We start from the raw sequence: 24,496 nt of genomic DNA, 5'->3' as shown, positions 1-24,496 counted from the left end.
ACTGCAGCAGTCAGGGTTCTCCAGAGAAAGAGAACCAATAGGAGATGCATATGTGTGTGTTTGTGTGTGTATCTTTCTATAAATATATAAAGGAATTATTTTACATTTGTTCTTTATAAAGAAATTTCTTTTAGGGAAATGGTTTGTATGATTGTGGGGTCTGGCAAATCCAAAAATCTGTAGGGCAGGCCAGCAGACTGGGAAGTCAAGCAGCAGTTGATGCTTTAGTCTCAAGACAGAATTTCTTCTCTGGGAAACCTGTTTTTGTTCTTAAGCCCTTCAACTGATGGGATGAGGCCCACCATATTATCCAGCGTAACCTTATTTATCAAAGTCAACTGATTGTAGATGTCCACCACATCTACAAAATACCTTCACAGAGACAACTCCCTTAGTGTTTGATTAAGTTACAAGGTGCTATAGCCTGGCCAAGTGGACACACAAAACTAGTCATCAAAACCACTGTCCCACTATCCCAGGGATGGGGAGAGATCCTGTGCCCCACTCCCAGAGATGCTAATTCATCAAGTCGGAAGGGGCCTGGGAATTTTTTTACAAGGTATGCAGACGCTTCTCATGCTCATCTGGGGTTGGGAACCAGTAGACCAGATGACCCCAAGACTGTGAGCCTATTCATCACAAATGAGACGCCGTGGCCTGGCGTGCAGTTGGTGCCAGGAAACACTGATCTCTCTGTCCTGTCAAGCTCAGACATCCAGGCTTGGGCAGCTGAGGCTATGGCAGCTTAACATCCCACAGTCTGTGAGCGGCAAGTCCCGTGGGAGGGTTGGGGCCTCCCCTAATGACTGAAATGGTAGATCTGGGCTACAAGAATGCCAGCATTGCCTCCTTGTGCTGAGCACCCCTCTGGCCTTTGGAAATGGGTCAAGTATAAGCATATGGGGGGAGGAAATCAGCCTGGTCCCTGGTAATGCATGGCAGGGCCTCGAGGCTGGGGTTGGGGAGGAGACAGAGGGTACCACTTGGGAATATGCCTGCAATGATCTCAGGGGAGAACAGGTGCCCCAGAGAGGCGAGTGGGAGAGTGGGGATGGAGGGCACACCTTGTGGGATCCTATAAGTCAAGTAGGATGGACAAGAAAACCTGAAATGGGCCAGAGGAGCAGTTCGTGGCCAGCCCAAGAGGTGTACAGAATTTTCCAGATGTGTGAGGCCCTCTGTCTGAGCCCTCCCCTCTGTATCCCACCAGCCCTCCTGATGGAGGACCCTGTCTGCTACCCAGGGGAAAGACTTCTGGGGTGGAGACAGGGCGGGCGATGAAAGGCACAGAACTCCACTCTGGAGTAAGAGAGGCCTGGGATTGAATCCTGCCTCTGTGATTTACTTTCTGGGTGCCTGTCCAAGCCTCAGGGTTTCTCCCCTGAAAAAGGAACCCTAGACAGGTCATGGGGACAGCACAGGCTTTTCAGTAAGTGCTTGTTCCGTTCCCTTCTTCTTGGAAGAGTTTGAAGTTGCAAGATGTGCTATCGGCAGCCCCTCATTGCATGGATTTGCCCAGCGCTCCCCGCCTTGAGCGGCCAGTCCTGGGGCTGATACGTGCATGCGTGCGTGGGTGCCCAGAAATTCCCCACGGATGGCCCGGCCCCTCTGGTCCCTGGCATCTCTGCCCACATCCCCCACTGCCCGGGCATCCAGCAGGGAGCCGGCCACCAGAAGACCTCCCCCGGGGCTCCGAGGGTGCCGGGCCCCAGTGAGAAGCCCCCAGACTGCAGACCAAGTGGGCCGCAGGACAGACAGCCCCCAGGAGAGGCCGAGGGAGAGAGAGTGGGTGTGCATGTGAGCAAGTGGCTCTGTGTGGACACACGCCCCTGGAGGCTTGCACGCCTGGAGTAGAGGGCCTGGTGAGGGGAGCCTGGTCAGCCCCAGGATGATTTGTCATTGCCTAATGAGATTAATGAGCCCCGGGGGCTGGTATGCAGCGGTGCTGGGGCACTCATTAGAAGCAGATGCTCATGGGAATGATGGCAAGGGGGGGGGTGCGGGGTGGGGGGGGTGGAGTGCTTCTCACCCGCCAGGTGGTTTCCATTAATCCGTGGGCGGGGCCACGAGCAAGGCCGCCTGGCCGCACTCCTCCCCTTCCCATCCCCACTCCACTGGGGAGGAATGCAGAAGAGAGGCTGCTGGCGCTGGGAGCCCCCAGGCCTGGGGAGGGAGGCTCGTGGGCTTGGGGACAGCCCTCGTGCCTGCCCTTGGAGCCCCAGTGCCTGGCATAGTGTACATGCTCAATAAATACCTGTTGGATGATATCAGAGACCAGAGGGCCGCCGGGAGGGACCAGCTCGGTTTTCCTGGGCCAGGACCTCCCCCTGCCGCTCCCCCCACACCCTCCGTACCTGCAAGGGAGTCTGGCCCGCTTCTCAGCCAGCCCCCACTTTCGAAAGAACCCTGGAAGTCCTGGTGGGCCCAGGGAAAGCTGCTCTGTGGCCTCCGAACCTATAATTTGGTTTCTAAACCCACAAGCAGGGAGGTCTGTGGGGGCCAGAGGGAGCCACCCCACCCTCTCCAAACGAGGTCCACGCTCACCCCACACACGCATGCTCTGGCCTGCACACTCACTCTTTAACAGCTTTAGTGAGATATAATTAACATCCCGTAAAGTTCACCCACTTAAAGTGTGCCATCCGAAGGCTCAGAGTGTATTTACACAGTTGTGCGGCCTTCAGCATCTAATTTTAGAACATTGTCATCATCTCCAAAGTAACTGTGCATCATTAGCAGCCACTCCCCACTCCCCCTCCTACTCCCCAGCCCTAAGCAACCACTAATCCTTCTGCCTCTATAGATTTGCCTATTCTGGACATTTCATCTAAATGGAATCATATATGGAATCTTTTATAATCGGGCTTCTTTCACTTAGCTTAAATGTTTTCAAGGTTCATTCATATTGTCACATGTTTTGGCAGCTCATTCCATAAAATAGGGCCGAATGATACTCTGTTGTGAGAATATAGCATAAATGCACTATCAGGTGCCAGACATTTGGGATGTTTCCACTTTGGGGCTTCTTATGAATAATGCGGCTGTGACCATTCCTGTTCAGGTTTTTGTGCAGATGTACACCCGTTTCTCTTGGACGTGCACATGGGAGTGCAGTCTCTGGGTCCCTTGCCAAACTGGTTTTCACAGTGGCTGCACCACTTTACACTGCTACCAGTAATATGTAAGGGTTCCAGTCTTCCACAGCCTCATCAACTCTTTCTATTGCCTGTTTTTCTATTATCCATCTTAGCATGTATGAGGTGGTATCTCACTGTGGTTTTGCTTTGCATTTCCCTAATGGCCAATGGTGCCCACCATCTTTTCATGCATTATTTGGTTATTTGTATCTGCTCTTTGTGAAGAAATGTCTATGCAAATCCTTTGCCCATTCTTTTCAGCTGGTTTGTCTATTACTGAGTTGGAAGAGTTCTTTGTATATTCTAGATAGAAGTCCCTTATTAGATATGTGATTTGCAAATATTTTCTCTCATTCCCTTGGGTTGCCTTTCACTTTCTTGGTGTCCTTTAGAGAGCAGAAGTTTTAAGTTTTTATTAAGGCTGCTTTATTAATCTGTTCTTTTATTGCTTATGCTCACATACTCATGTTACACTCAGCTTCTGAGCTCCAGCTTTCCCAAGAAGAATATGATTTGCTCTCAGGACCCCCCCACCCCCACACACCTTCTGCCATAGAGTCCTTCTCCTCCATACTGGCATAGATACATGGAGAGGAGTATGCCTTGAATCAGGGTAGCCTCGCTCTGGGTTGCACAATGGACGGTGGGGAGGGAAAGTTCCATCTACACACCACACTTTTCCCAGCTTCCAAGTCCTGGGCTCTATGGAAGCAGGGAGAAGATGAGAGATTCCACTTCATAGAAACATCTGTTTACCCTCATGATTTCACCTAAGAAATGAAGGGATTTTGGGTGCCTGAATGGCTCAGTCGGTGGAGTGTCAAACTCTTGATCTTGGGGTTGTTCGAGCCCCACACTAGGTGTAGAAATTTCTTAAAATATTTAAAAATCTTTAGAAAGAAAGAAAGAAAGAAATGAAGGGATCAGATTAGACAATCCAGGGCAGGGGTTCATCACCTGGGTTCCACAAGCCGCCTGAAATCATGTACACAGTGTTGGGTATAGTGTACTTTTCTGAGGCAGGAGTCCATAGCTGTCATCAAACTTTTAAAAGGATGTGCTAAGCAAGGAACACCAACCTATAGGGACCTTGCTGGCCCAAAAAAAAAAAAAAAAAAAATCCAAGTTCTATGATAACATTTTCTCCTGCTGCTAGGAAGGGTACAGCCCCAGACCTGCTTCCTCTATGTTAGGGACCAGGATCCCATTCCACTCTCAAAGCTCAGCCCAATGAGCAGCCCCAGGCCTGTGCCCCTCAGGAGAAGACCCAGAACTGGCCTGTCTGGTCGGTTGAGGGGCTGCCTTGGTCACCCCTGATGCCATTCTGTGGGCATGAGACAAGGGGGAAGGAATGCCAACGTTCGGTGGAAGCTCCCCTCTCAGAGGGCCCCCACGTGGCTCTGGGCTGCAGGAAATCCAGGGCAGGAAGGGGCTGGGGCCCAAGTGGCCGCCTTGCTCCCATCTGCAGAGCATCAGTGGGGCAGGCGGGGTGGGGGTTCTCAAGGGGGGCCGGGGAGGAAATGAGAATAAACACAGTGAGCGGAGAGGGAAGGGGCGGGGGGCTGCGGCCTCAGCCCCTTGGCAGCCCATGAAGGGAAGTGACACAATGAGGAATGTGTTTCCCTCTGCCCGTCCCCCGCATCCCCCGCGTGGGGGTGGGAGGCAGAGCCCGGAGAATGGCCAGACCCCAACCGGGGCCAGGGGGCACATGCTGAACAGCACCAGACCGGGTGCTGTGAGAGCAGGGAACTGAATGGGGGGTGCTGGCAGGAAGGGCAACACAGGGGGCTACCCCCCACACCCCGCTCCCCCACCCATCTCCAGTCTCCATGCTGTATGGGCATCTAGGGTCTGCGTTCTTGCACATTCCCTGCTGGGACACCACCAGCCTGGGTATGGAAGCCCTCCCTTCTCTAGGAAGCTGTCCCCTTCTGGTGGCTTTCCCCTCCTTCTCAAGAGACTTGGGGTTCTGGAGGCCAAGTCCTTGGTATGAGGGTGTTTCATTTCTCTCTCTCTGGGTGTTTTTGTTCCCAGCTGGGACTGGCTGTGCGAAAACAGGCCCCCTGGTGGGATGGCACCTCCCCATCCTGGACACCCATTTCCTCTCCCAGAGCAGGGAGTGGCCAGTTAACCCCCTCCTGCCCGTAATCCAGAGATGTCTCTGAGACTTTAATGGCCGGCAGAGCCACGTGCCCCCATGTGTCAGCCTGAGCTGGTGGGTCACAGGGCCTTGGAAAACAGGTTGACCCCAGATATTTCTGTCCATCTCCTACTTCCTGCACAGCCTCCTTCCAACACGCTGGTCATTCCAGGAATCCCCCCCACCCCAGCCCTCTGCCTCATACTCTCCTGGGTGCTTGGGTTGGAGCAGAGGGCTGGCTGGAGTGAAGGGAGCATGCAGGAAGGCTGCAGCCCCCAGCCCGGGGCCCCAGGAGGGGAGGCAGGCTGGCTGAGCAGTGAGGCCCTGGTCAACTGCTCTGCGGGGCTGCAAGCGTGCTGGTTGTGCTCAGGAAAGACTCAGGTGGTCATTGAGTAGTTGGGTGAGTGGCCAGGTGGTGGTCTAGCACCTCTCCCCACAGCTGTGCTCCGGAAGCAAAGGATGGGAGGGTAGCCCGTGGGCCAGCACTATACCTTGGTCCTTAGTGGTCCCAGGGAGCTGCCAGTCTGGTTTTGCAATGGGGCCCGGTAGGCACCCGTGGGTCCCAAGTGGGTCCTTACACCCCTTGCCACTCCTTGGGAGAGGGGATGAAAGGGAGAGAGGGTTGCAGTGGCTGCGTGGATGAGTTTGAGCAACCAGACCCTGGTGCAGAAGCTGCCCTGATGACTCACTTGCCCTTCACTCCTCTGGTGGATGGCCCTTGACCCCATGGAGCCCTGCGGGGGCATCATCTTCTTCTGTGTCAACCAGCTGGAACGGGGCCCAGAGATGGCATTTCCTTTGTACGTGCTTCAGCATCATGGGCTCCTAGGATACCTCCCCATCAGCGTTGCCTTTTTTCATCTGAAGAATGAGGGGTCCCCAGGAGGGGTTATAGTTCTGCCCTGGTGTCAGGGCCCCTGGTCAGCACCCGGGGGGTCATCAGCTGCATGGCCTGCTTCCTCACCTGTCACATGGAGAGATCAATCTGGACAGAACAGCTATGGAAATACCTCCCCCACTGCTGGGCTCCAGAAGATCTTACCTTTCTAGAGCAATTTACAAAAGACTCTCACACCCATTATCAAGTGGTCCTCACAGCAGCCCCTGTGAGATTCCCTGGCAGCTCGGATGGGAGCAACAGGGGCAAGTGCTGGCTCTGCTCCTTATTTCTACTGGGTTCTGCTTCCTCATCCATGGGGCCCCCATCCCATCTCTTGGCCTCTGTGTTCTTCTTGACATCTTTCTGACCAGCACCCCTTGATGGTAGCCGAGGCCGGGAGGGGCAAGGAGACCTAGCTGAGGGGTGGAGTCCTTCATCCAGCCTCCCCACCAGGGCTGAGGAGAATCCAGTTCCCAACACTTGTGGTCGAAATGAGGCTTCCCCACCCCAGGGGAGCATGCGGCCCCCAGACTGGGAGAGGTGTGAGGGCTCCCACTTGCCTCCCACAGGGACCTGAGGAATAATGTCATCAGCACGGTGCAGCCTGGGGCCTTCCTGGGCCTGGGGGAGCTGAAGCGCTTGTGAGTGGCATGTCCTGCTCCCCCAGCCCTCCCAGCCCTCCCCCTATCCCTGGAGATGGTCCCCTGGATCCCTCACCCCACCATCCCTTCTTGTCCCGACACTCATCGTACTGTGGGGGAGGGGCAGGCAGGGGAGGCACTTGAGGCCCATCTCCTTGTTCATCCCATCCTGCTCCCCACACAAGCCCCCGCCACACACACATGTGACCCGCCCGAGTGGATCCATGTGCTACCATGTGGCCCGCTTACTGAGGCTGTGTGTGTCCCTCTAGAGATCTCTCCAACAACCGGATTGGCTGTCTCACCTCTGACACCTTCCAAGGCCTCCCCAGGCTTCTCCGACTGTGAGTGGGGGCAGTTAGCGGGGAGGGGAGGCTCTTCTCCAAGGAGGAGCAGCAGCAGACCCTCATAGCACACCCCTGCCCTCCCCCTTCACTCACTCTCCCTCCTCTGGCCCAGGGAGACCCTAAGATCCCGGCTCACTGTTCCCTGCCCCCTGCAGAAACATATCTGGAAACATCTTCTCCAGTCTACAACCTGGGGTCTTTGATGAGCTGCCAGCCCTTAAGGTTGTGTGAGTATCTCTTCCCACCCAAGGACCCAGAGCCCAGCTTCCTTTCTCTGCCCAGGGAGGACACACATAAATATCATGACCACCGCGGCCGGCCTTCTCGGTGGGCAAGTCAGGCAGTGGCCCAAACCACCATTGCCTTCCCACTCTCGCCAGGCTGGCGGTGCTCGGGCCTTCCAGCCTCAGTCTCTCCCAGGGCTCCATCCCCACCCCCCAGGAGCCCACACTCCCTCTGCCCTACTCTCCCCATTTCTGCAGGGATCTGGGTACTGAATACCTGACATGCGACTGCCACCTGCGCTGGCTGCTGCCCTGGGCCCGGAATCGCTCCCTGCAGCTGTCTGAGCACACGGTCTGTGCCTACCCCGCTGCCCTGCATGCCCAGGCCCTGGGTGGCCTCCAGGAGGCCCAGCTGCGTTGCGGTGAGCACATCCTCAGCCCACACACCTGCCAGGGGCTCCTCTGCCTACCCCCTGGTGCAGATGCGCTCCTGAAGGGTCCCGGCTGGCTCAAGGCTCCCTCCGCCTTGTGTTATTGAGTAGTGGGCATGTTCTCCAGGGCATCCTCCTCAGATCCCACTGGGGGTCCTTCTCCAGCCATCAGCATTTCCTCACTTTCTTTGGGGCCACTGCTTTATGTTTTCACCTGGTCCCCTTCTTGGGGTGATAAGTGTGCCATGGAAAGGAGCACTTTTATTTGCTCGTCCCAAACCCACCTGTTCCTCTCTTGTGCTCTCCTCTCCAGAGGCTTTCTCCTATGCCCTGTTTACCCAGCTAGAGGGGGCTCCAGTCAGACAGGGCCTGGCCGTGCCCCTACTGACATCTTCCACACTGGTGCACGATGGCCTCACTGCCCATGTCTCCTCCCACAGAAGGGGCCCTGGAGCTGCACACGCACCACCTCATCCCATCCCTACGCCAAGTGGTGTTCCAGGGCGACCGCCTGCCCTTCCAGTGCTCCGCCAGCTACCTGGGCAATGACACCCGCATTCGCTGGTACCACAACCGAGCTCCCCTGGAGGGCGACGAGCAAGCGGGCATCCTCCTGGCTGAGAGCCTCATCCACGACTGCACGTTCATCACCAGGTACAGGCCCTGCTGCCTCTTCTCAGCCGGAGGCGTGGGGTGGGGGAGGCCACGGTACCCATCATCTGCCCCCCAAATGAGTCGGGCTCAGACATGTTCCTGAGGGTATGCTCCTCTGTGTAAGCGTGCACGTGTGTTTCTGGAAACCCAGGACTAAGTCATAAAGGGTCTGGCTAGGGGATAGAAAGTCAATGCCAGATAGGAAGAAAAAACTGATTCTGACATTTCTTTAGCACTTTTACAATGTATATAGTGACTCTCACCTATGTGCTGGGACTGAATCTCTGCAATAGACTTGCAAGGGAGGTGTTATTAGCTCCATGATGAAGGGGGAGATTGAAGCTCAGCCAAACAGTATCATAAGGCCAATGGATATGAAAGGAGAATGTACTTGTGTCCTTCGCTCAGTTAAAGAAAGCCCTGAAGCTCCTGCCCCGCAGGCCCTAGGCCAGGGGCTGCGGGTGGGCGCGCTGGGGCGCTGGGGCGCTGGGGGGCCGGCCGTGCAGACTGCCTCACCCAGCAGCCCCCCGCCGCCCGCCCCGCAGCGAGCTGACCCTGTCTCACATCGGCGTCTGGGCGTCAGGGGAGTGGGAGTGCTCCGTGTCCACCGCCCAGGGCAACGCCAGCAAGAAGGTGGAGATCGTGGTGCTGGAGACCTCCGCCTCCTACTGCCCCGCTGAGCGAGTCGCCAACAATCGCGGGGACTTCAGGTAGGGCGCCCTCTGCCGCCCCAGGGGCGCATCACCGCCGGGTCCCACCCCCCACCCCCACCCCAGCTCCGGCGTCGGGAACAAACGGCCCCAGGGCTCCGCACCTGCGGAGAAAGCAGGAGATGGAGAAAGCGCTTCTGTCGCCCAGCCCCGCGTCCCACTGTCCCGCAGTTGTATTTACAGAGACCTTATCTTTTCGTATAAACCCCCCATCTGATATGTGCGGTGCAGAACAAAAAGTTTGGGTGGGATTTTGTTTGTCTTGTTTCCTTGCATTAATAGTTGACAAAACTCTCCCACCACGAGTATCAGATTTTAATATCCCAGTGGACGTCTTGGTTAGGAAAGGCCGGGATCATCCTCCCCATGTACAGCTGGGAACACTCAGGCCCAGAGCGGGCAAGGGACTTACTCAAGGCTCCCGGTCTGAACAAACACGAAGTTAGAAAGAAGGTGGAGCTCGGGAGCCACTGTCTCTGAATCCCTCCCTGAGGTCCCATGGGGCTCTGCATCACAGGGCCAAGGGCAGAGGAGGGACCCTTGCTCTGCAGAGCCTAGGGCGTCAGAGGCCTCCCATCTCTGCCCCCAGGTGGCCTCGAACTCTGGCGGGCATCACAGCATACCAGTCCTGTCTACAGTACCCCTTCACCTCCGTGCCCCTGAGTGGGGGCGCCCCAGGCACCCGAGCCTCCCGCCGGTGTGACCGAGCTGGCCGCTGGGAGCCGGGGGACTACTCCCACTGTCTGTACACCAATGATATCACCCGGGTGCTCTACACGTTCGTGCTGGTGAGGCCAGGAGAGGAGGGGGGGAGGGGGCATCTCATCAGCTCTGGTCTGGGGAGTGGGAAGGGGAGAAGCCAGATTGCCCCATGGGGCCTAGGACCCCCCCTCATGGCTGGGCTGCGGGCTCTGCTGCCCCTCTGTTCTGGGGGGGTGGTGTGCATCCCGAGGGCCTCTTGCTCTTCTCATCTAGCTTTTCTCCTTCTAGGGTGTTCAGATACCTCCCCCCAGGGCCACCCCAAGCATTCATCCTTTCTTTCTTTCTTTCTTTCTTTCTTTCTTTCTTTCTTTCTTTCTTTCTTTCTTTCTTTCTTCTTTCTTTCTTTCTTTTCTTTCTTTCTTTCTTTTCTTTCTTTCTTTTCTTTCTTTCAAGATTTTATTTATTTATTCATGAGAGACACAGAGAGTGGCAGAGACATAGGCAGAGGGAGAAGCAGGCCCCCCACAAGGAGCCTGATGTAGGACTGGATCCTGAACCCTAGGATCATGCCCTGAGCCAAAGGCAGATGCTCAACCGCTGAGCCACACAAATGAGGACTGTGTGAGGCCATCCCATTATCCTTAGGGCGTTAGAAGTGGTGTTAGAAGTGGGCAGCCTGGAGTCCTGTTGAGTTCATTCCTTACATGTGCCTTCTGTCCTGATTAGACCCAGCTTGTGGGCCAGCCCCCTCTCCCAGGGCACTGTCGCCCCAGCAGCAGCACAGACCAGGGGGCCCCCTAGGGGTGGCTCTCGGGGATGAGGGAGCCTCCAAATGGACCAGCTCCTTTCTTCCTTCAATTCTCCCAGATGCCCATCAATGCCTCCAATGCACTGACCCTGGCCCACCAGCTGCGAGTGTACACAGCAGAGGCTGCCAGCTTCTCAGACATGATGGATGTTGTCTATGTGGCTCAGATGATCCAGAAATTTTTGGGTTATGTCGACCAGATCAAAGAGGTGAGATTCAACCCAGCCTCTGGGGTCCCTGGAAACCAACCCCCACCATTTGCTCAAGCCTCTTGTGCCCCAGTCCCTGGGCCCCAAACCCCACTCCTGCCCTCAGTGACTCCCTGCCCCTGGCCCCCTGCCAGCTGGTGGAGGTGATGGTGGACATGGCCAGCAACCTGATGCTGGTGGACGAGCACCTGCTGTGGCTGGCCCAGCGTGAGGACAAGGCCTGCAGTGGCATCGTGGGTGCTCTGGAGCGCATCGGGGGGGCTGCCCTCAGCCCCCACGCCCAGCACATCTCTGTGGTAATATGGATCAGCTGGGAGGGAGCTCCTTGGGGAGCCTAGCCCTGGGAGGGACCTTACAGTCAACTGGGGCCAGCCCTTGCCTGCCAGGAGGCAAACACTCCTGTCTTTGGGCAGCAAGTCCTCCAAGTATGCACCTGCCATGCGCTCAGCTAGCAAGAACCCCGAGTGTGACTCACTTGTGTGGAATCCAATTCCAAGTTGTCAGGGACAGCACAAAGGAGAGGGAGGGTCCGGTGACAGGGCCGAGTTATTCAAGACTTCATGGTGGGAAACCGAGTTATAATGCTAGCCCAATGGAAGTGAACAGAAAGAAGGGTAAAAGGAGTCAAAGGAATAAGAGGAGGTTTGGAAGCAGGATGACAGTGCTGTGATGGAATGAGGAGTAATGGAGACTCCTGTTCCCTAAGGAGAGGGTGACATTGCCAATGGTGGGTTGTGACCCAATGAACCACCACAGCAGAGCACCTTTAACGTGGAAGATACTGTGCTAGTCACTTGAGGAGGTATAAGGAGGTGGGACGTGGGCCCTGCTCTGAGGCTTGGTTGGGGCAGCAGAACTAGTACTGTTCAGAGGTGAGCAAGGTCTGAGGTAGGGTGAGAGTGGGATGAAGGGTCTTAGGAGAAGGTGCTATGGCCAGGGGTTGGGGAGACGCTGCGGCAGATGTAAAACTGCCAGGCCTTGAGAAGACAGTAAGGAGTGTGTAGGGGGACAAATCTGCAGAGAGGGACTGGGCAGCGTCAGGCAGGAGGCCAAGAGAGAGCCACTATATCTCAGATGGAGGGTGACAGGTTCCATATCCCCAGAACTCAAGGAACGTGGCATTGGAGGCCTACCTCATCAAGCCACACAGCTATGTGGGGCTGACCTGCACAGCCTTCCAGAGAAGGGAGGCAGGAGTGCCGGGTGTGCGGCCTGGGGGCCCTGGCCAGAACCCCTCACCGGAGCCAGAGCCCCTGGCTGATCAGCAGCTCCGCTTCCGCTGCACCACGGGGAGACCCAGCATTTCTCTGTCGTCTTTCCACATCAAGGTGGGCACCAGGGGAGGGATGTGCCAGATGCAGGTGCCTAGGGAGGGTGAGTGGTGTGTGTGGAAGCAGATCCAGAAAGGGGGTTCAGGGGAGGCGGGAGGAGGGGACTGGAAGGCCCCAGAGTCCGAAGGGTTCCCGGATGTCTCTGAGGAACTCCGATGTCCCCCCCAGAACAGCGTGGCCCTGGCCTCCATCCAGCTGCCGTCCAGTCTGTTCTCGTCCCTTCCGGCTGCCCTGGCTCCCCCTGTTCCCCCAGACTGCACCCTGCAACTGCTCATCTTCCGAAACGGCCGCCTCTTTCGCAGCCACGGCAACACCTCCCGCCCCGGAGGCGCGGGGCCCAGCAAGCGGCGCGGTGTGGCCACCCCTGTCATCTTCGCGGGAACCAGTAAGGGCCCAACGTCCCGCGCGCAGCGCTCCCCAGTGTCTGCCCCGTGCCCCTTCGCCCCTTCGACCTGCCCTTCCCACACCCACAGCGCCCCTCACGCCCTGGGGGAGGTGGCTGAGGAAAGGGCCCCTCGCCATTTGGGGCAGGGATAAGGGACGGAGACATCCCATAAAGGAAGGGATTGCTGGAGACAAGGCTCTGGAGGACATTGGGATTTACATCCTGGACTTGTCGAATTTCAAAAAGGTTACAGACACACTCCGAGTCCTCCCTCACCTTCCTCTTCCCAGTATTACCTTCTACCCTCCTTCCTTCCCACCCGGCCCTCCCGGCCCCAGCCCCAGATCGGCTCTTCTTGGGTACTTGACGCCACCACTCATTTGGCATTTGGAATGGGCCACCTCCCAGATCATCCTGAGCCTCCCTGGGGGAGACCCACAGCCTGGAAGGCAGGAATCCCGCTGGGTCCGAAGCCCAGCACACGCCCTGCCCCAGGGGTGCAGCCACCCCAGGCCCCCGCTCTACCTGGGTGGTCTCCCTTCTCCCCTGCAGGTGGCTGTGGCGTGGGAAACCTGACCGAGCCGGTGGCCATTTCACTGCGGCATTGGGCTGAGGGGGCTGAACCCATGGCAGCTTGGTGGAGCCAGGACGGCCCGGGGGGACCCGGGAGGTGGAGCTCCGAGGGCTGCCAGCTCCGCTCCAGCCAGCCCAATGTCAGCTCCCTGCAGTGCCAGCAGCTGGGCAACGTGGCGGTGCTCATGGTGAGTGGAGGGCGGGCGGAAGGTTGGGAGGACCGGGAAGTGTGCGCGATGCGGGGAAGACCCAGGTGTTCTGACCACCTGGCACCGCCGAGAACTACAGAAAGGTGGCAGCCTCACAAGCCTCATAACTAGGATTCATGGGGAAATGTCCCTCTGGTCTTCCCCACACGTTTCATCTTTCAGGAGACAGAGGAGTCTTGCCTCCACTCATCGAGAGACATGGATCTGGAACCATCCAGCCTGGCCCTCACGTCCTGCACTCTCTGAGACCCAGATTGTTAAAGTGGCAAAAACAAACAAACAAACAAACAAACAAAAACATGTAGGAACATTTCTCCTTTCTGGTCACCCTCCTCACTCACTCCTCTCCAGTTCCCGCTCCTTCACCACATTTTACACCCCACTGTCCCAGATCCTGACCAGGCTGGCAACTGGATTATAGACAGAAACCTCCCCTTCTTTCCTCATCTGATTTTTATTTTTTATTTTTTTAAGATTTATTTATTTATTTATCCATTCAGAGAGAGAGGCAGAGACACAGGCAGAGGGAGAAGCAGGCTCCACACAGGAAGCCTGACGTAGGACTCAATCCTGGGTCTCCAGGATTACACCCTAGGCTGCAGGTGGCGCTAAACCGCTGCGCCACCGGGGCTGCCCTCATCTCTGATTTTTACATTGAGAATCAGATGTGTTCCCAGAAGGGCAAGAGACTAGGAGGGAGAAAGTGGCCGATGGCGGTGGATTATTAACACTACCTAAGATTGACTTTCTAAGAACGGATGTCGCAGCACTCAACGTCTTTGCCTACCCAGATGGACTAGGGGCTAAAGTTGACCCGACTTGGGAAGAGGAAAAATGGTCTGGGGGACTGGCCAGGACTCCATGGAGTGGCCCCTACCCCCTGGCTTCCTAATACTTCCTCTTCCTACCCTTTCCAGGAGCTGAGTGCCTTCCCCAGGGAGGTGGGGGGCTCAGGGGCAGGGCTGCATCCAGTGGTGTACCCCTGCACTGCCCTGCTGCTGCTCTGCCTCTTCTCCACCATCATCACCTACATCCTCAACCACAGGTGGGAGCTCCTGCAGGAAGGGAGGACATGGAGGGAAGGCTGTGGGTCTCATTGAGTCCTGGCCAAGGGTTCCTTTCCCAAGGGGTCCACATGACTTTCCCAGTCTCTTGCCTAGCATTTTATTTGAAGGTTCTAAGGCTGCAAAACACATTTTGGAGGCGAAGCCCGTCCTGCCCTGGGCCCTCTAATCACATCCACACACGTGCATGCACACAGATATCTGTCTCCCACCCTACCCCACCCCCGCCTCCAACTGCTAGCCCAATGGCCTTGAGACCCCGTGGGTCTGACCTTGGGTTGGGTGGCCCATTAATTAAAGACCGTTTCTGGGGCAGCTCCATCCACGTGTCCCGGAAGGGCTGGCACATGCTGCTGAACCTGTGCTTCCACATGGCCATGACCTCTGCCGTCTTTGCAGGAGGCATCACGCTCACCAACTACCAGATGGTCTGCCAGGCAGTAAGCAGGAGAAGGGGCTGGGGCAGGGTGGGGGGCGCCCCAAGATGAGGGATGGAAACCTGGGTACAGAGTCAGGAGGTGCAAGGGGAAACGGGAGGTTCATGCTAAAAGGCCCCATCTCCACTGCTGTGGCCAGCCCTGCTGGGGGTGGGGCGTGGGAGTAGGGGTGGTAAGAAGTACAGAGAGCAAAAGATGGGCCATTAAAGTGGAGAGTGGGGGTCTGCAATGGAGCAGAGGTCAGGTACTAGCCAGACAGCGAGGGCAGGGTAGGGAGAAGTCTCCAGAGCAGGAGAGAAGCAGGGTGTGGAAGGAAGAGGGTGACAGCAGGGCCAGAACCTTGAGGGGGATCTGGTTAGACCTGGGGGTGGGTCCATAGGAGGAGTGGGAAAATATTTAGACTGAGGCCCTGAGGGAGTTCTAGTAGCAGCGTGGTCTCCCCCTCGCCCCCAATCCCCCACCCCGTGGCTTGACCCCGCAGGTGGGCATCACTCTGCACTACTCTTCCTTGTCCACACTGCTCTGGATGGGTGTGAAGGCCCGCGTCCTCCACAAGGAGCTCACCTGGAGAGCACCCCCTCCACAAGAAGGGGACTCTGCCCCGCCCGCACCCCGACCCATGCTCCGGTACGTGCTTCTCACTGTCAGCTTTGCAAGGGTGAAGGGCTCGGAGGCGGGTGTAGGACACCAAAATCTGTTCTCCCAGGGTGGAGGCAGGCCGGGTCCAAGGTCCTGGCAGAGAACTATCCAAAGAGAGAAGAGGCAAGGCCCCAGGTAGCTCCAGGTTGCCCAAGGCCATGGAACCATCCTTAGGGCTCTTCAGGGATGACAAGCCCAGGGAAGGAAGTGACTCCAGTGGCTTTGGGCAGGGATCCTGGGAACCTGAGTGGTACCCTGACTTCTGTACCGTTTCAGGTGAGAGAGCAATTCTGGCCTCTGTCCCCTAGGACAGTTGTGGCCAAGTCCCCTAGGAACCTACTGAGCCTGCCCTGTAGGGGCCTTGCATTCCTGACAAAAATTTCTGACAGAATTTAAATGGGAAAGAGGATGGGACAGAGACCCGGAGTCAAGGTCTTTGAGCATCTGGTTCCAACTCCCTTAGTTCCCCAACTCCCTGACCCCCGAACCCCACTCCTCTCCAGGTTCTATCTGATTGCCGGAGGGATCCCACTCATTATTTGTGGCATCACAGCTGCTGTCAACATCCACAACTACCGGGATCACAGCCCCTAGTGAGCCGCTGCCTGCCTGCCCACCCAAACCCACCCGCCCTGACACTGGATGCCTTCAACTGCACTCTTAGGGGCACCTGCCAGGCCCACCCAGCCAGGGACCTCACCCAAACCCATGCATGCTGCCCAAGCCAGTTTCTGCTTTTACACTCACCATGTCCTGTCTCCCCCACCACCCAGCTACCTCAGATGTGCTCCTCCCACCCTTCACCCACTGCCTGTGTCTCCCCTCAGCTGCTGGCTGGTGTGGCGCCCAAGCCTAGGAGCCTTCTACATCCCCGTGGCTTTGATTCTGCTGATCACCTGGATCTATTTCCTGTGTGCAGGGCTGCGCCTAAGGAGTCCACTGGTGCAGAGCCCAAAGGGGGGCACCAGCAGGGTCTCCCTGGAGCCAGGGGAGGAGCTGAGGGGTTCCAGCAGGCTCAGGAGCAGCGGCCCCCTCCTGAACGACTCAGGTTCCCTTCTGGCTACTGGGAGCGCGGGGGTGGTGACACCCGGGCCCCCGGAGGATGGTGACGGCCTCTATTCTCCGGGAGTCCAACTGGGGGCGCTGGTGACCACGCATTTCCTGTATCTGGCCATGTGGGCCTGTGGGGCCCTGGCCGTGTCCCAGCGCTGGCTGCCCCGGGTGGTGTGCAGCTGCCTGTACGGGGCGGCGGCCTCCGCCCTGGGACTCTTCGTCTTCACCCACCACTGTGCCAGGCGCCGGGACGTCAGGGCCTCCTGGCGCGCCTGCTGCCCCCAGGCCTCGGCCTCCCGCGCCTCCCCGCGGGCCGCGCCCGCCGCCCCAGAGGACGGCTCCCCCGTGTTCGGAGAGGGACCCCCGTCCCTCAAGTCCTCCCCGAGCGGCAGCAGCAGCCACGCGCCGCCCCTGGGCCCCTGCAAGCTCACCAACCTGCAGCTGGCGCAGAGTCAGGTGTGCGAGGGGGGGACGGCGGCCCGCGGGGAGGGGGAGCCGGAGCCCACGGGCTCCCGGGGCAGCCTTGCCCCCCGCCACCCCAACAACTTGCACCACGGGCGCCGGGCGCACAAGAGTCGGGCCAAGGCGCACCGCGCGGGGGAGGCCGGCGCCAAGAACCGGCTCAGGGCGCTGCGCGGGGGGGCAGCAGCCGGGGCGCCCGAGCCGCCGTCCAGTGAGAGCGGCAGCCTGCACAACAGCCCGTCCGACAGCCACCCGGGCAGCAGCCGCAACAGCCCGGGCCTCCAGCTAGAGGGCGAGCCCATGCTCACGCCGTCCGAGGGCAGCGACACGAGCGCCGCGCCACCCCCCGAGGCCAGCCGGCAGGGCCAGCGCCGCAGCGCCAGCCGCGACAACCTCAGGGGCGGCGGGGGCGGAGCACCCGAGCGGGACAGCAAGCGGCGCTCGTACCCCCTCAACGCAGCCAGTCTGAACGGCGCGCCCAAGGGAGCCAAGTACGACGACGTGAGCGGGGCGGACGCGGCGGGGGGCGCCTGCATGAAGACGGGGCTCTGGAAGAGCGAGACCACCGTCTAGGGCGGGGGGCGGGGGCGGGGGCGGGTGACGCTGCGGGACGCGCAGGCCCCGCGACCCGGTCCGCCGCGCTTCTCCGGGGCCTTCGGAGACGTCTACCGGTACATCGGCAGGTTGGAGGTAGAGGGGCCCCGGGGGCTGTCGCCCGCCTGGCACACCAGCTTCGGTCCTGGAGTCGGCGGTGGGGGCTGGGGGGAGGAGGAAGACAGGCCCAAGGCCCGCCGCTGTCAAGAGAGGCGTCACTCTGGGGTGGCGACCACCCCAGGACCACCCCAGGACCGCAAGCAGTACACATTTCCGTCCCAGCCCAGGCTAGTTTTGCCAGTCGTATCGGTGCCGTCCAGGGTAGTGGGGGAAGGTCCTGTAGGCCCACGGGAGGCCCGTGGGAGGCGGGCAATGGCACATCCCCCAGGTGGGCTCCTCCATAGGTACTCCCCACCTCTCCGCCCTGTCTGGCTGGTGGTCATCAGCCTTATCAGGAACACACAGATGATGGGAGCTTGAGAACCCTGTTCTCTCCTCACTGCCCTCCTCTAAAGTCACCCATGGCCATCTGTGCCTAGATCCTAGGGCCTCTCCCCCACCCAGCTTTTGGCCAACTAGGGGCCAGCCTAGCAGATGAGCCAAGTGACCAGGACCCATAGGTGCTGCTTTTAAGATTAACTATGCAAGAGAAGGTGGAACAGTGTGGAAGGCAGCGCTGGAGTTCTAAGGAATGGGGGGTGCACGTGGAAAGGGTGCCCAGTCAGGGACAGGCGCGTCCCACAGGAGTGGTACACAAACCACACCGCAGGGCTTTAGAGGTAGTACCTCAGGAAAGATCTGAGTCAAGTGGAGAGTAGTGCTTAGATCTGGAGCGAAGGCAATGGTGCCCTATACACAGTGCTTTGAAGGGAGGCTCCATCACAAGGCTGCAGGTGGTCCTGGAGAAGCACTTCCTGTTCAGTTACAAGACCCACCTCCCCAGTCTCAGCCTTCCAACACCAAGGGACCCAGGAAGGGCCCTTCCCTGCCTCCAGGAGGCCATAAGGAAGAACCATTCCAAGAATCTGACGTCTAGCTCAGTATTAGGGACAAACCTTCCAAACATCAGTCCAGGTTCCTGCCTCACAGAAGCCCAAGCTGAACCCCACCCCAACCCCACCCCCGCAAGGCAGCAGGTAGGGTCCCTGCAGCTCACATGGGGGCTGTGCCTTCACTCCTTTTAAACACCAGCACCTACAAAGCAACCACCAGCCTTTTACTACAGGACCCAATGAAAAGTGGAGGGAAAGCCGAGCCTGGTGAAGAGCAACAGGGAAAACCAGACCTGGTCCAGGTCCCCTCCCAGTGTCCATGTCGCCGCCATCTGATCACCAAGGCGAAAGACATAAGGGAGGGGAGAAAACCCACACACCTTGGGATGAATCCTGTTATTTATGCTTGCTGCACAGACAATATTAGACCCCCCCTCAAAAAAAAAAAAAAAAAAAAAAAAGCTTCGTATTATTCTTCCACATATGCTGGCTGCTGTTTACATACCCTGCCCATGCCTTAGCACTGGAGAGCTTTCTGCAATACGCTGGGGAAAAGGGAGGGAGGGGATGAAAAGTGCCAAAGAAAACATGTTTTTAAAAGCTCGGGTTTTATACAATAGAATGTTTTTTAGCAGATGCCTCTTGTTTTAATATATTAAAATTTTGCAAAGCCCTTTGAGCTATATAACTTTAGTCCACCCATGGTCCTTTTGTTATGAGGTAGAGGATTTTAAAACCCCCAACCCCATACACAAGAACCCATCAATCTACAAATGACATAGGGCCAGGAGCCGCCCAATTCCTGTCCTCTGAGGGCTGATAGCTTTCAAAACACCAACCACTCCACATGAGCAGGAAGGGCCTGGCAGGCCTGGAGCAGCAGTGTATCCAATACAAACCAGGAGAAAGCCTGGCACCCTCCAACCTGTCTAGGAGGAAAGCCATCCCTCGTAGTATGAACATCTGCACCTTCCTCCCTGGCACCAACAGATGGGATTCTCTCCAAACCCACTGTCCCTGCACTGCTCCCAGCTACTACTCCAGGACCCAGGGTCCAATTAACTGCACAGAGTCCCATGGTTACTTTAAATAAGAAAAAATAAATATCTCAGGACTCACATACACTCACTTCTCCAGAAGTGATAGGTCTATTGTCAAGCTGCTGCAGGAATGGTGTGAGTGCTCCCCTGGATGCACATCAGGGAGGGTTTGATACCCCTATGGCAGCCTGTCTTGCAGCCTGAGCTTTCTGAAAGTCCCTAACTTCCTGAGGAGTACGCAGATACTGCTCTATTTCACTATCAGAAATGTCCTCATCTCCGGTGACTGTGGAGATAGGGGGTGGGGGACAGATCCGCTTCGGGGGCTTCAACATGCAAGGTGGGAGAAGAAGGGCAGGACTAGCTGGTCTCTTGCCCTCGGGCCGATCTAAGGAACTCGTCGCTGCCTCCTCTTTTCCCTGCCCTGGGCTCTTGCCCCAACCCTGCTGCTGCTTCTCCCCAGCTTCCAACTCTGCTGTTCCGTCTCGAAAGGCCTTGCGAACCAACGTGTGCCGGTGCTGGAGAAGGTCACCAATGTGCTTCACCACAGACCGTTTGTCAAGCCTCAGAACCTGCAGCCAGGCCAGCTGCTCGGCCATCCGCAGCAGCACAGCCAGCAGCTCCTGCAGGCGGGAGGAAGCAGGGCAGGGCAGGTCCACATTTGCCAATTTACAAAATCGGGCAAGTGAACAGGTCAGACGCTCCGAAGGCTGCAGTGACTGCCAAGCCAGGAAGGTAGCAGCGGTGATGACAGGCAAGGGGTGCCGCCCGGTCACCAACCATGTCTCGTCTGCCAGCTCCACCAACTGCAATGTTCGCGACAGCATCTTCTCTTTGTCCTCCACATATTTGGCTGGAACAGACGGGGAAGCTTGGAACAGTTTGAAGCTGAAAAAAGAAAATGAGAGTCTGGTCTCCATGCCTACAGGGGAGAGGGCTGCTCTTCCAAAGCAAGGAAAAGGAGTACACTCGCAGTGGGCAAGCTCTTCTCTCCTCTTGGAATGCTCAAGTTCGCTGGCCAGGTACGGAGTTCATAGAGGTGCAGAGAGAAGACAGGCTGAGTCTTCTACTTGTGCAGCGAAGGGCAGGAAAATGCACAAGAAAGCTCACGTTTGTCAGCACCTCCACCGGCCATCATTCTGAGCGCTTTACAAATGTTCTCCTGTCATCTCCTCTACACCCCACTAAAAATACATATAGTTTAAAAAAAACTGGCCCATATTCATCCAGCTAAGAAGTAACCATGCAAACCCAAAGCCACTTAACACTGATAACCTTTGCTTTATACTGTATTTTTCAGAAGAAAGAAAACACCACAGCTACTTAAAAAAAAGACATTAGTTTCTGCTTCCAGCCCCATGACTAACATCCTGTTGCCTCCATTCACAGATGATCCTGCTGAGGCAGGGCTGGTGCACACAGCCAAGCGGGCTATGCACAACACAAGAGCCACAACTCAGTGGCCCTCTGCCAAGGCTGACACCTACTTTGCTTATGTCATTAGGTTGCAGTGAGGGCAAAGGGATTTGGAAATGACAGCAGTCTAGAAATGTAAAATGGGATTAACCTTATTAGTACTGGGCACAAGAGAGGGAGACTACATTTTTCTCCCAAATTCCTTTAAATGGGCTTTGGTGAAAAAGAGACAGCAAAGCTCAAAGGACTGGGTTCTAAGGAGCCAGCCTGTCCCAGAGTTTGCCAGCGGGCAGCTTACCTGCTACAGTAAGTCTTCACCAGGTCCGCCAAGCACAGGGATGGCACATCCAGCCCCAGGAGCTTCACTATCTGCATGTAGGTGCCAGAAAACACTTCCAAATCTGCATACAGCAGGGCGCAGATGGTTCCCATGGTGAGGGGCCAGTTATGCTGTCGGCAGGTAATTAAGACACAGCAGCCAACCAACACTTCCTTCTTTTGCAGCCTGGCAGCACGGATGCCAGAGTGCCGGTACGCTTGCTGGTAGTAGGCAACTGCTGTGTCCTCAAAGGTTGATGGCAGCTGCAGAACTCGACAGAGGTCTCTCACTCTGCGGAGACCTAAGAAAGCCCACAGCAAGAGTTGGGGGGAGGGGGGGTGTCAAAGTCAAAGGCACTACTGTGCAGCTCCTAGCAATTTCTGCTAAACTTGCCTCCAACACCAGATGCACAAATAATGTAACTTTCTAAAATGACAAGAGTGACATTTGGTGAGGTCATTCTAAAGGCACAAAGAAATCTGTGCAAAGAAGTTACATTTCAACCCACCATTCTTTGGAGGTCAGTCTGATTCAGAGCCACGCGGGAGTGTGATCTGGGATGTTGGAGTCTACATGTCACACAGCCCTGACACACCCAACCTGTATACAGAATCAGAACCATAGACTCTCTCAGAACCACCTCCATTCTTTATTTCCAACTGCCATTCTTTTAGGCTCTACTGTACACAGTAATAGTGAAAACAGGAAAAGCAAGAGGATGGGCTGGACCTTCCAGAGAATTTTCTGTATCATAAAAGGTTGATTCTCACCTCGTTGCTGGCTGCGACTGACTTGTTCGTTTTCCCCTGTGCTTCGGGAATAGGTTACTTCTGTAAGGCAACGGACAACAAACAGCTTGTTCAACCTTTATTCACCAAACTCCTGGCCACCCGCCACACAAAACTGGGGAGAATTCCTATCATTAGGCTCCATTCCTTATCTCACAGAAGGTGCCCCACTTTGCACGTTAAGAGTCCATCTGGCCTTCTATGCCCACAAGCAGTAGAAATACAGAGACTGAGAAGGTCACCATGGCACTAAAGTGGCCTCAGGTGCTCCAAATTCTCAGCCCTCCCTCCTGTGTATCCAATCCCGGGCAATTTTCCTGAGTCATGATTTTGAGGGCTGAACTGGTCAGGCACTCGGAAAACAAAGAAAAAAAAGGGGGGTGTTTTTGCCAATTAGTGCTAAAAACTATTTCGGGATAATAGTCTTGTCTGTATTTGTAAAGAATTGACCCATAACCCTTCCGTCATATCCAGACTAGGTAAACCGAGTGTACTTTGTTTCTGTTTCATTTGGTCAACGCTTACTATACCTAGCATTTATACATGTTACACCTAATACATATATATATTAGGTACATGTATATATAATATATATAATACCTAACACATGGCAGATGTCGCACCAAGTGCTAGAAAAGCAGACGAACGGCAGCCTCCGCCCTCCCGCAGGCCGGAATCTGACGACAGCCCCTCCACCGCCGCGGCCCGCACACCCACAGCCCTGGGTACCTCGGAGGTTGCCTTCGTCGCTGAAGGTGGTCGTAAGGACTCCCTCGGTGACCACGCAGCCACAGTCTGAGCACACCAGCTGGCTCTGCGAGTAGTGCGAGTCGTCCACGAGCTCAGCGGACCCGCAGTCGGGGCAGCGGCCTCCACCCGGCATCTCACAACCCAGAGCCGCAGAAGCCCCCGGGCACCCGGGCCCACGCCTGCAAGAGCAACGGTGGAGAAACCGGAACTAGGAGGGAAGCCTTCTACGCGGTGCACCTTCCTCTTCCGGCTCCAGAGCAACCGCGGGATACGTAGGTAGTTCGGGCGGCAGGCCTCGCACACTTCCGGTCCGTTTCCCTGACGGCTCGGGTAGAAACGTGAGCTATAAAAAGAGGTTCCTGGCCTGGACCGCGTCTTGGCGTCCCGTGGTATCTGTGGTCCGATTGAAGTGGAGCAGACTGGGGGTTGAGTGGGTGAAATTCTACCTACAGGGACACACATCACAGACAAGAAATTGTTGCCGTTCCCAAACAACTCTCCTTTCTGAAACTCTAGGGGAATCGTAAATTATCTATTTCTCTTTGGTAGCAAATGTTGATTTGGACCGTAGTACAAAGTATGCGTAAAAGGAAGAATATTGTAGTGAGAGGACATTGTGCCAGACATGTTGTTTCCCCTCTTTGCAGTCTATTTTTCTCAACTATAGAAAGTTCAGAGTGGCAAACTCATGCTCTCAGAGAGAAGGCAAGGAATGTCTGAGGGAATTGGGAGGGAAAGAACATGAGGTGCTGAGGCTTTGGGCAAACTGGAGGTTCCAAGCCGACTTGGATGTTTTTAAAAGCTGAGTTTTCAGATATTCCAAGAGTCTGGCTCCCAAGCTCCTTTGTTGGTATAGTATAAGTCAAAGAATCAGTGATGCAAACCAAGCTTACAAATTTTAAATTATGTATGTTATGTTTGAATACACATTAAGTCACCAGAAGAGTGTATTTTCTAAGCAAATAAAGATTTTATTTATTTATTCATGACAGACACACAGAGAGAGGCAGAGACATAGGCAGAGGGAGAAGCAGACTCCCTGTAGGACTTGATCCCAGGATCACACCTAGAGCTGAAGGCAGACGCTCAACCACTGAGCCACCAGGACATGCCAAGAATAAAGATTTTTTAATGCTTGAACGTTTTAGAATCAGCTGTGTCTGAAAAACAAGAAAGTTGAGTTAAATGGCAAGGACCACCAGAAGTCTGTTCCTTAAAACTCCAAGAAGGCAGATGGGAGTCAGCACAGCAGGTGCACGAAATCTGTGTGGAGAGTCTGTTTCTCGGGCTGACAGTGGAGAATTTCAGGTAGGCTCCTGGCATTAGCAGTTTTTAAGAACTGTCATGGGCTCAATTTCAACCTTATACGGGGGATTGGGGTTGGAAGGGTAAGATCAGCATTTTCCACTGAGAACAGAAAATGATTGGACAGCTCTATGCAGAATTAATTGAGAAGTAAGTATGTTTTGTTAGACCTTCATAAATTGGGATACTCCCTTGAGGAGTAAGATACGGGTCACAGCTGCCTTCCTTAGAAGACTAGTAAATTTTGCATTCTAGA

The 24,496-nt window shown here is 56.0% G+C and overlaps 2 protein-coding genes across 3 annotated transcripts in view; one reads left to right on the top strand and one right to left on the bottom strand.

Moving 5' to 3' along the window:
- ADGRA2 (adhesion G protein-coupled receptor A2) overlaps nucleotides 1-19,315 on the top strand; it is a 35,500-nt gene extending 16,185 nt beyond the window's left edge. For both annotated transcript variants that reach the window (XM_038560101.1, XM_038560102.1), the window contains exons 3-19: nucleotides 6,727-6,798; nucleotides 7,071-7,142; nucleotides 7,301-7,372; nucleotides 7,628-7,791; nucleotides 8,241-8,454; nucleotides 9,000-9,164; nucleotides 9,754-9,952; nucleotides 10,734-10,883; nucleotides 11,018-11,179; nucleotides 11,987-12,211; nucleotides 12,383-12,599; nucleotides 13,152-13,360; nucleotides 14,299-14,426; nucleotides 14,762-14,885; nucleotides 15,364-15,509; nucleotides 16,025-16,114; nucleotides 16,349-19,315. In XM_038560101.1, coding sequence (XP_038416029.1) covers nucleotides 6,727-6,798; nucleotides 7,071-7,142; nucleotides 7,301-7,372; nucleotides 7,628-7,791; nucleotides 8,241-8,454; nucleotides 9,000-9,164; nucleotides 9,754-9,952; nucleotides 10,734-10,883; nucleotides 11,018-11,179; nucleotides 11,987-12,211; nucleotides 12,383-12,599; nucleotides 13,152-13,360; nucleotides 14,299-14,426; nucleotides 14,762-14,885; nucleotides 15,364-15,509; nucleotides 16,025-16,114; nucleotides 16,349-17,609 — 3,670 coding nt within the window. In that variant the 3' untranslated portion in view covers nucleotides 17,610-19,315. The remainder of the gene's footprint in view (nucleotides 1-6,726; nucleotides 6,799-7,070; nucleotides 7,143-7,300; nucleotides 7,373-7,627; nucleotides 7,792-8,240; nucleotides 8,455-8,999; nucleotides 9,165-9,753; nucleotides 9,953-10,733; nucleotides 10,884-11,017; nucleotides 11,180-11,986; nucleotides 12,212-12,382; nucleotides 12,600-13,151; nucleotides 13,361-14,298; nucleotides 14,427-14,761; nucleotides 14,886-15,363; nucleotides 15,510-16,024; nucleotides 16,115-16,348) is intronic.
- BRF2 (BRF2 RNA polymerase III transcription initiation factor subunit) lies at nucleotides 19,212-23,165 on the bottom strand. Its single transcript, XM_038560103.1, has 4 exons — nucleotides 22,915-23,165; nucleotides 22,168-22,227; nucleotides 21,377-21,698; nucleotides 19,212-20,550 (listed from the first exon to the last, which is right to left on the bottom strand). The coding sequence occupies exons 1-4, from the start codon at nucleotides 23,066-23,068 to the stop codon at nucleotides 19,821-19,823; spliced, it is 1,266 nt and encodes a 421-aa protein (XP_038416031.1). The 5' UTR covers nucleotides 23,069-23,165; the 3' UTR covers nucleotides 19,212-19,820.
- Between the last annotated feature and the right edge of the window lie 1,331 nt (nucleotides 23,166-24,496).

This window comes from Canis lupus, chromosome 16, assembly GCF_011100685.1.
Source record: "Canis lupus familiaris isolate Mischka breed German Shepherd chromosome 16, alternate assembly UU_Cfam_GSD_1.0, whole genome shotgun sequence".
In the NCBI taxonomy this organism is placed as follows: Eukaryota; Metazoa; Chordata; class Mammalia; order Carnivora; family Canidae; genus Canis; species Canis lupus.
This window is presented reverse-complemented; position numbering and strand designations above follow the sequence as displayed.

Coding starts and splice junctions, on each gene's coding strand:
- BRF2 (XM_038560103.1), bottom strand. CDS start 23,068: ATGCCGGGTGGAGGCCGCTGCCCCGACTGCGGGTCCGCTGAGCTCGTG. Junction 22,228..22,914: donor CGACGAAGGCAACCTCCGAG/GTACCCAGGGCT, acceptor GTTGCCTTACAG/AAGTAACCTATTCCCGAAGC. Junction 21,699..22,167: donor CAGTCGCAGCCAGCAACGAG/GTGAGAATCAAC, acceptor GGGCTTTCTTAG/GTCTCCGCAGAGTGAGAGAC.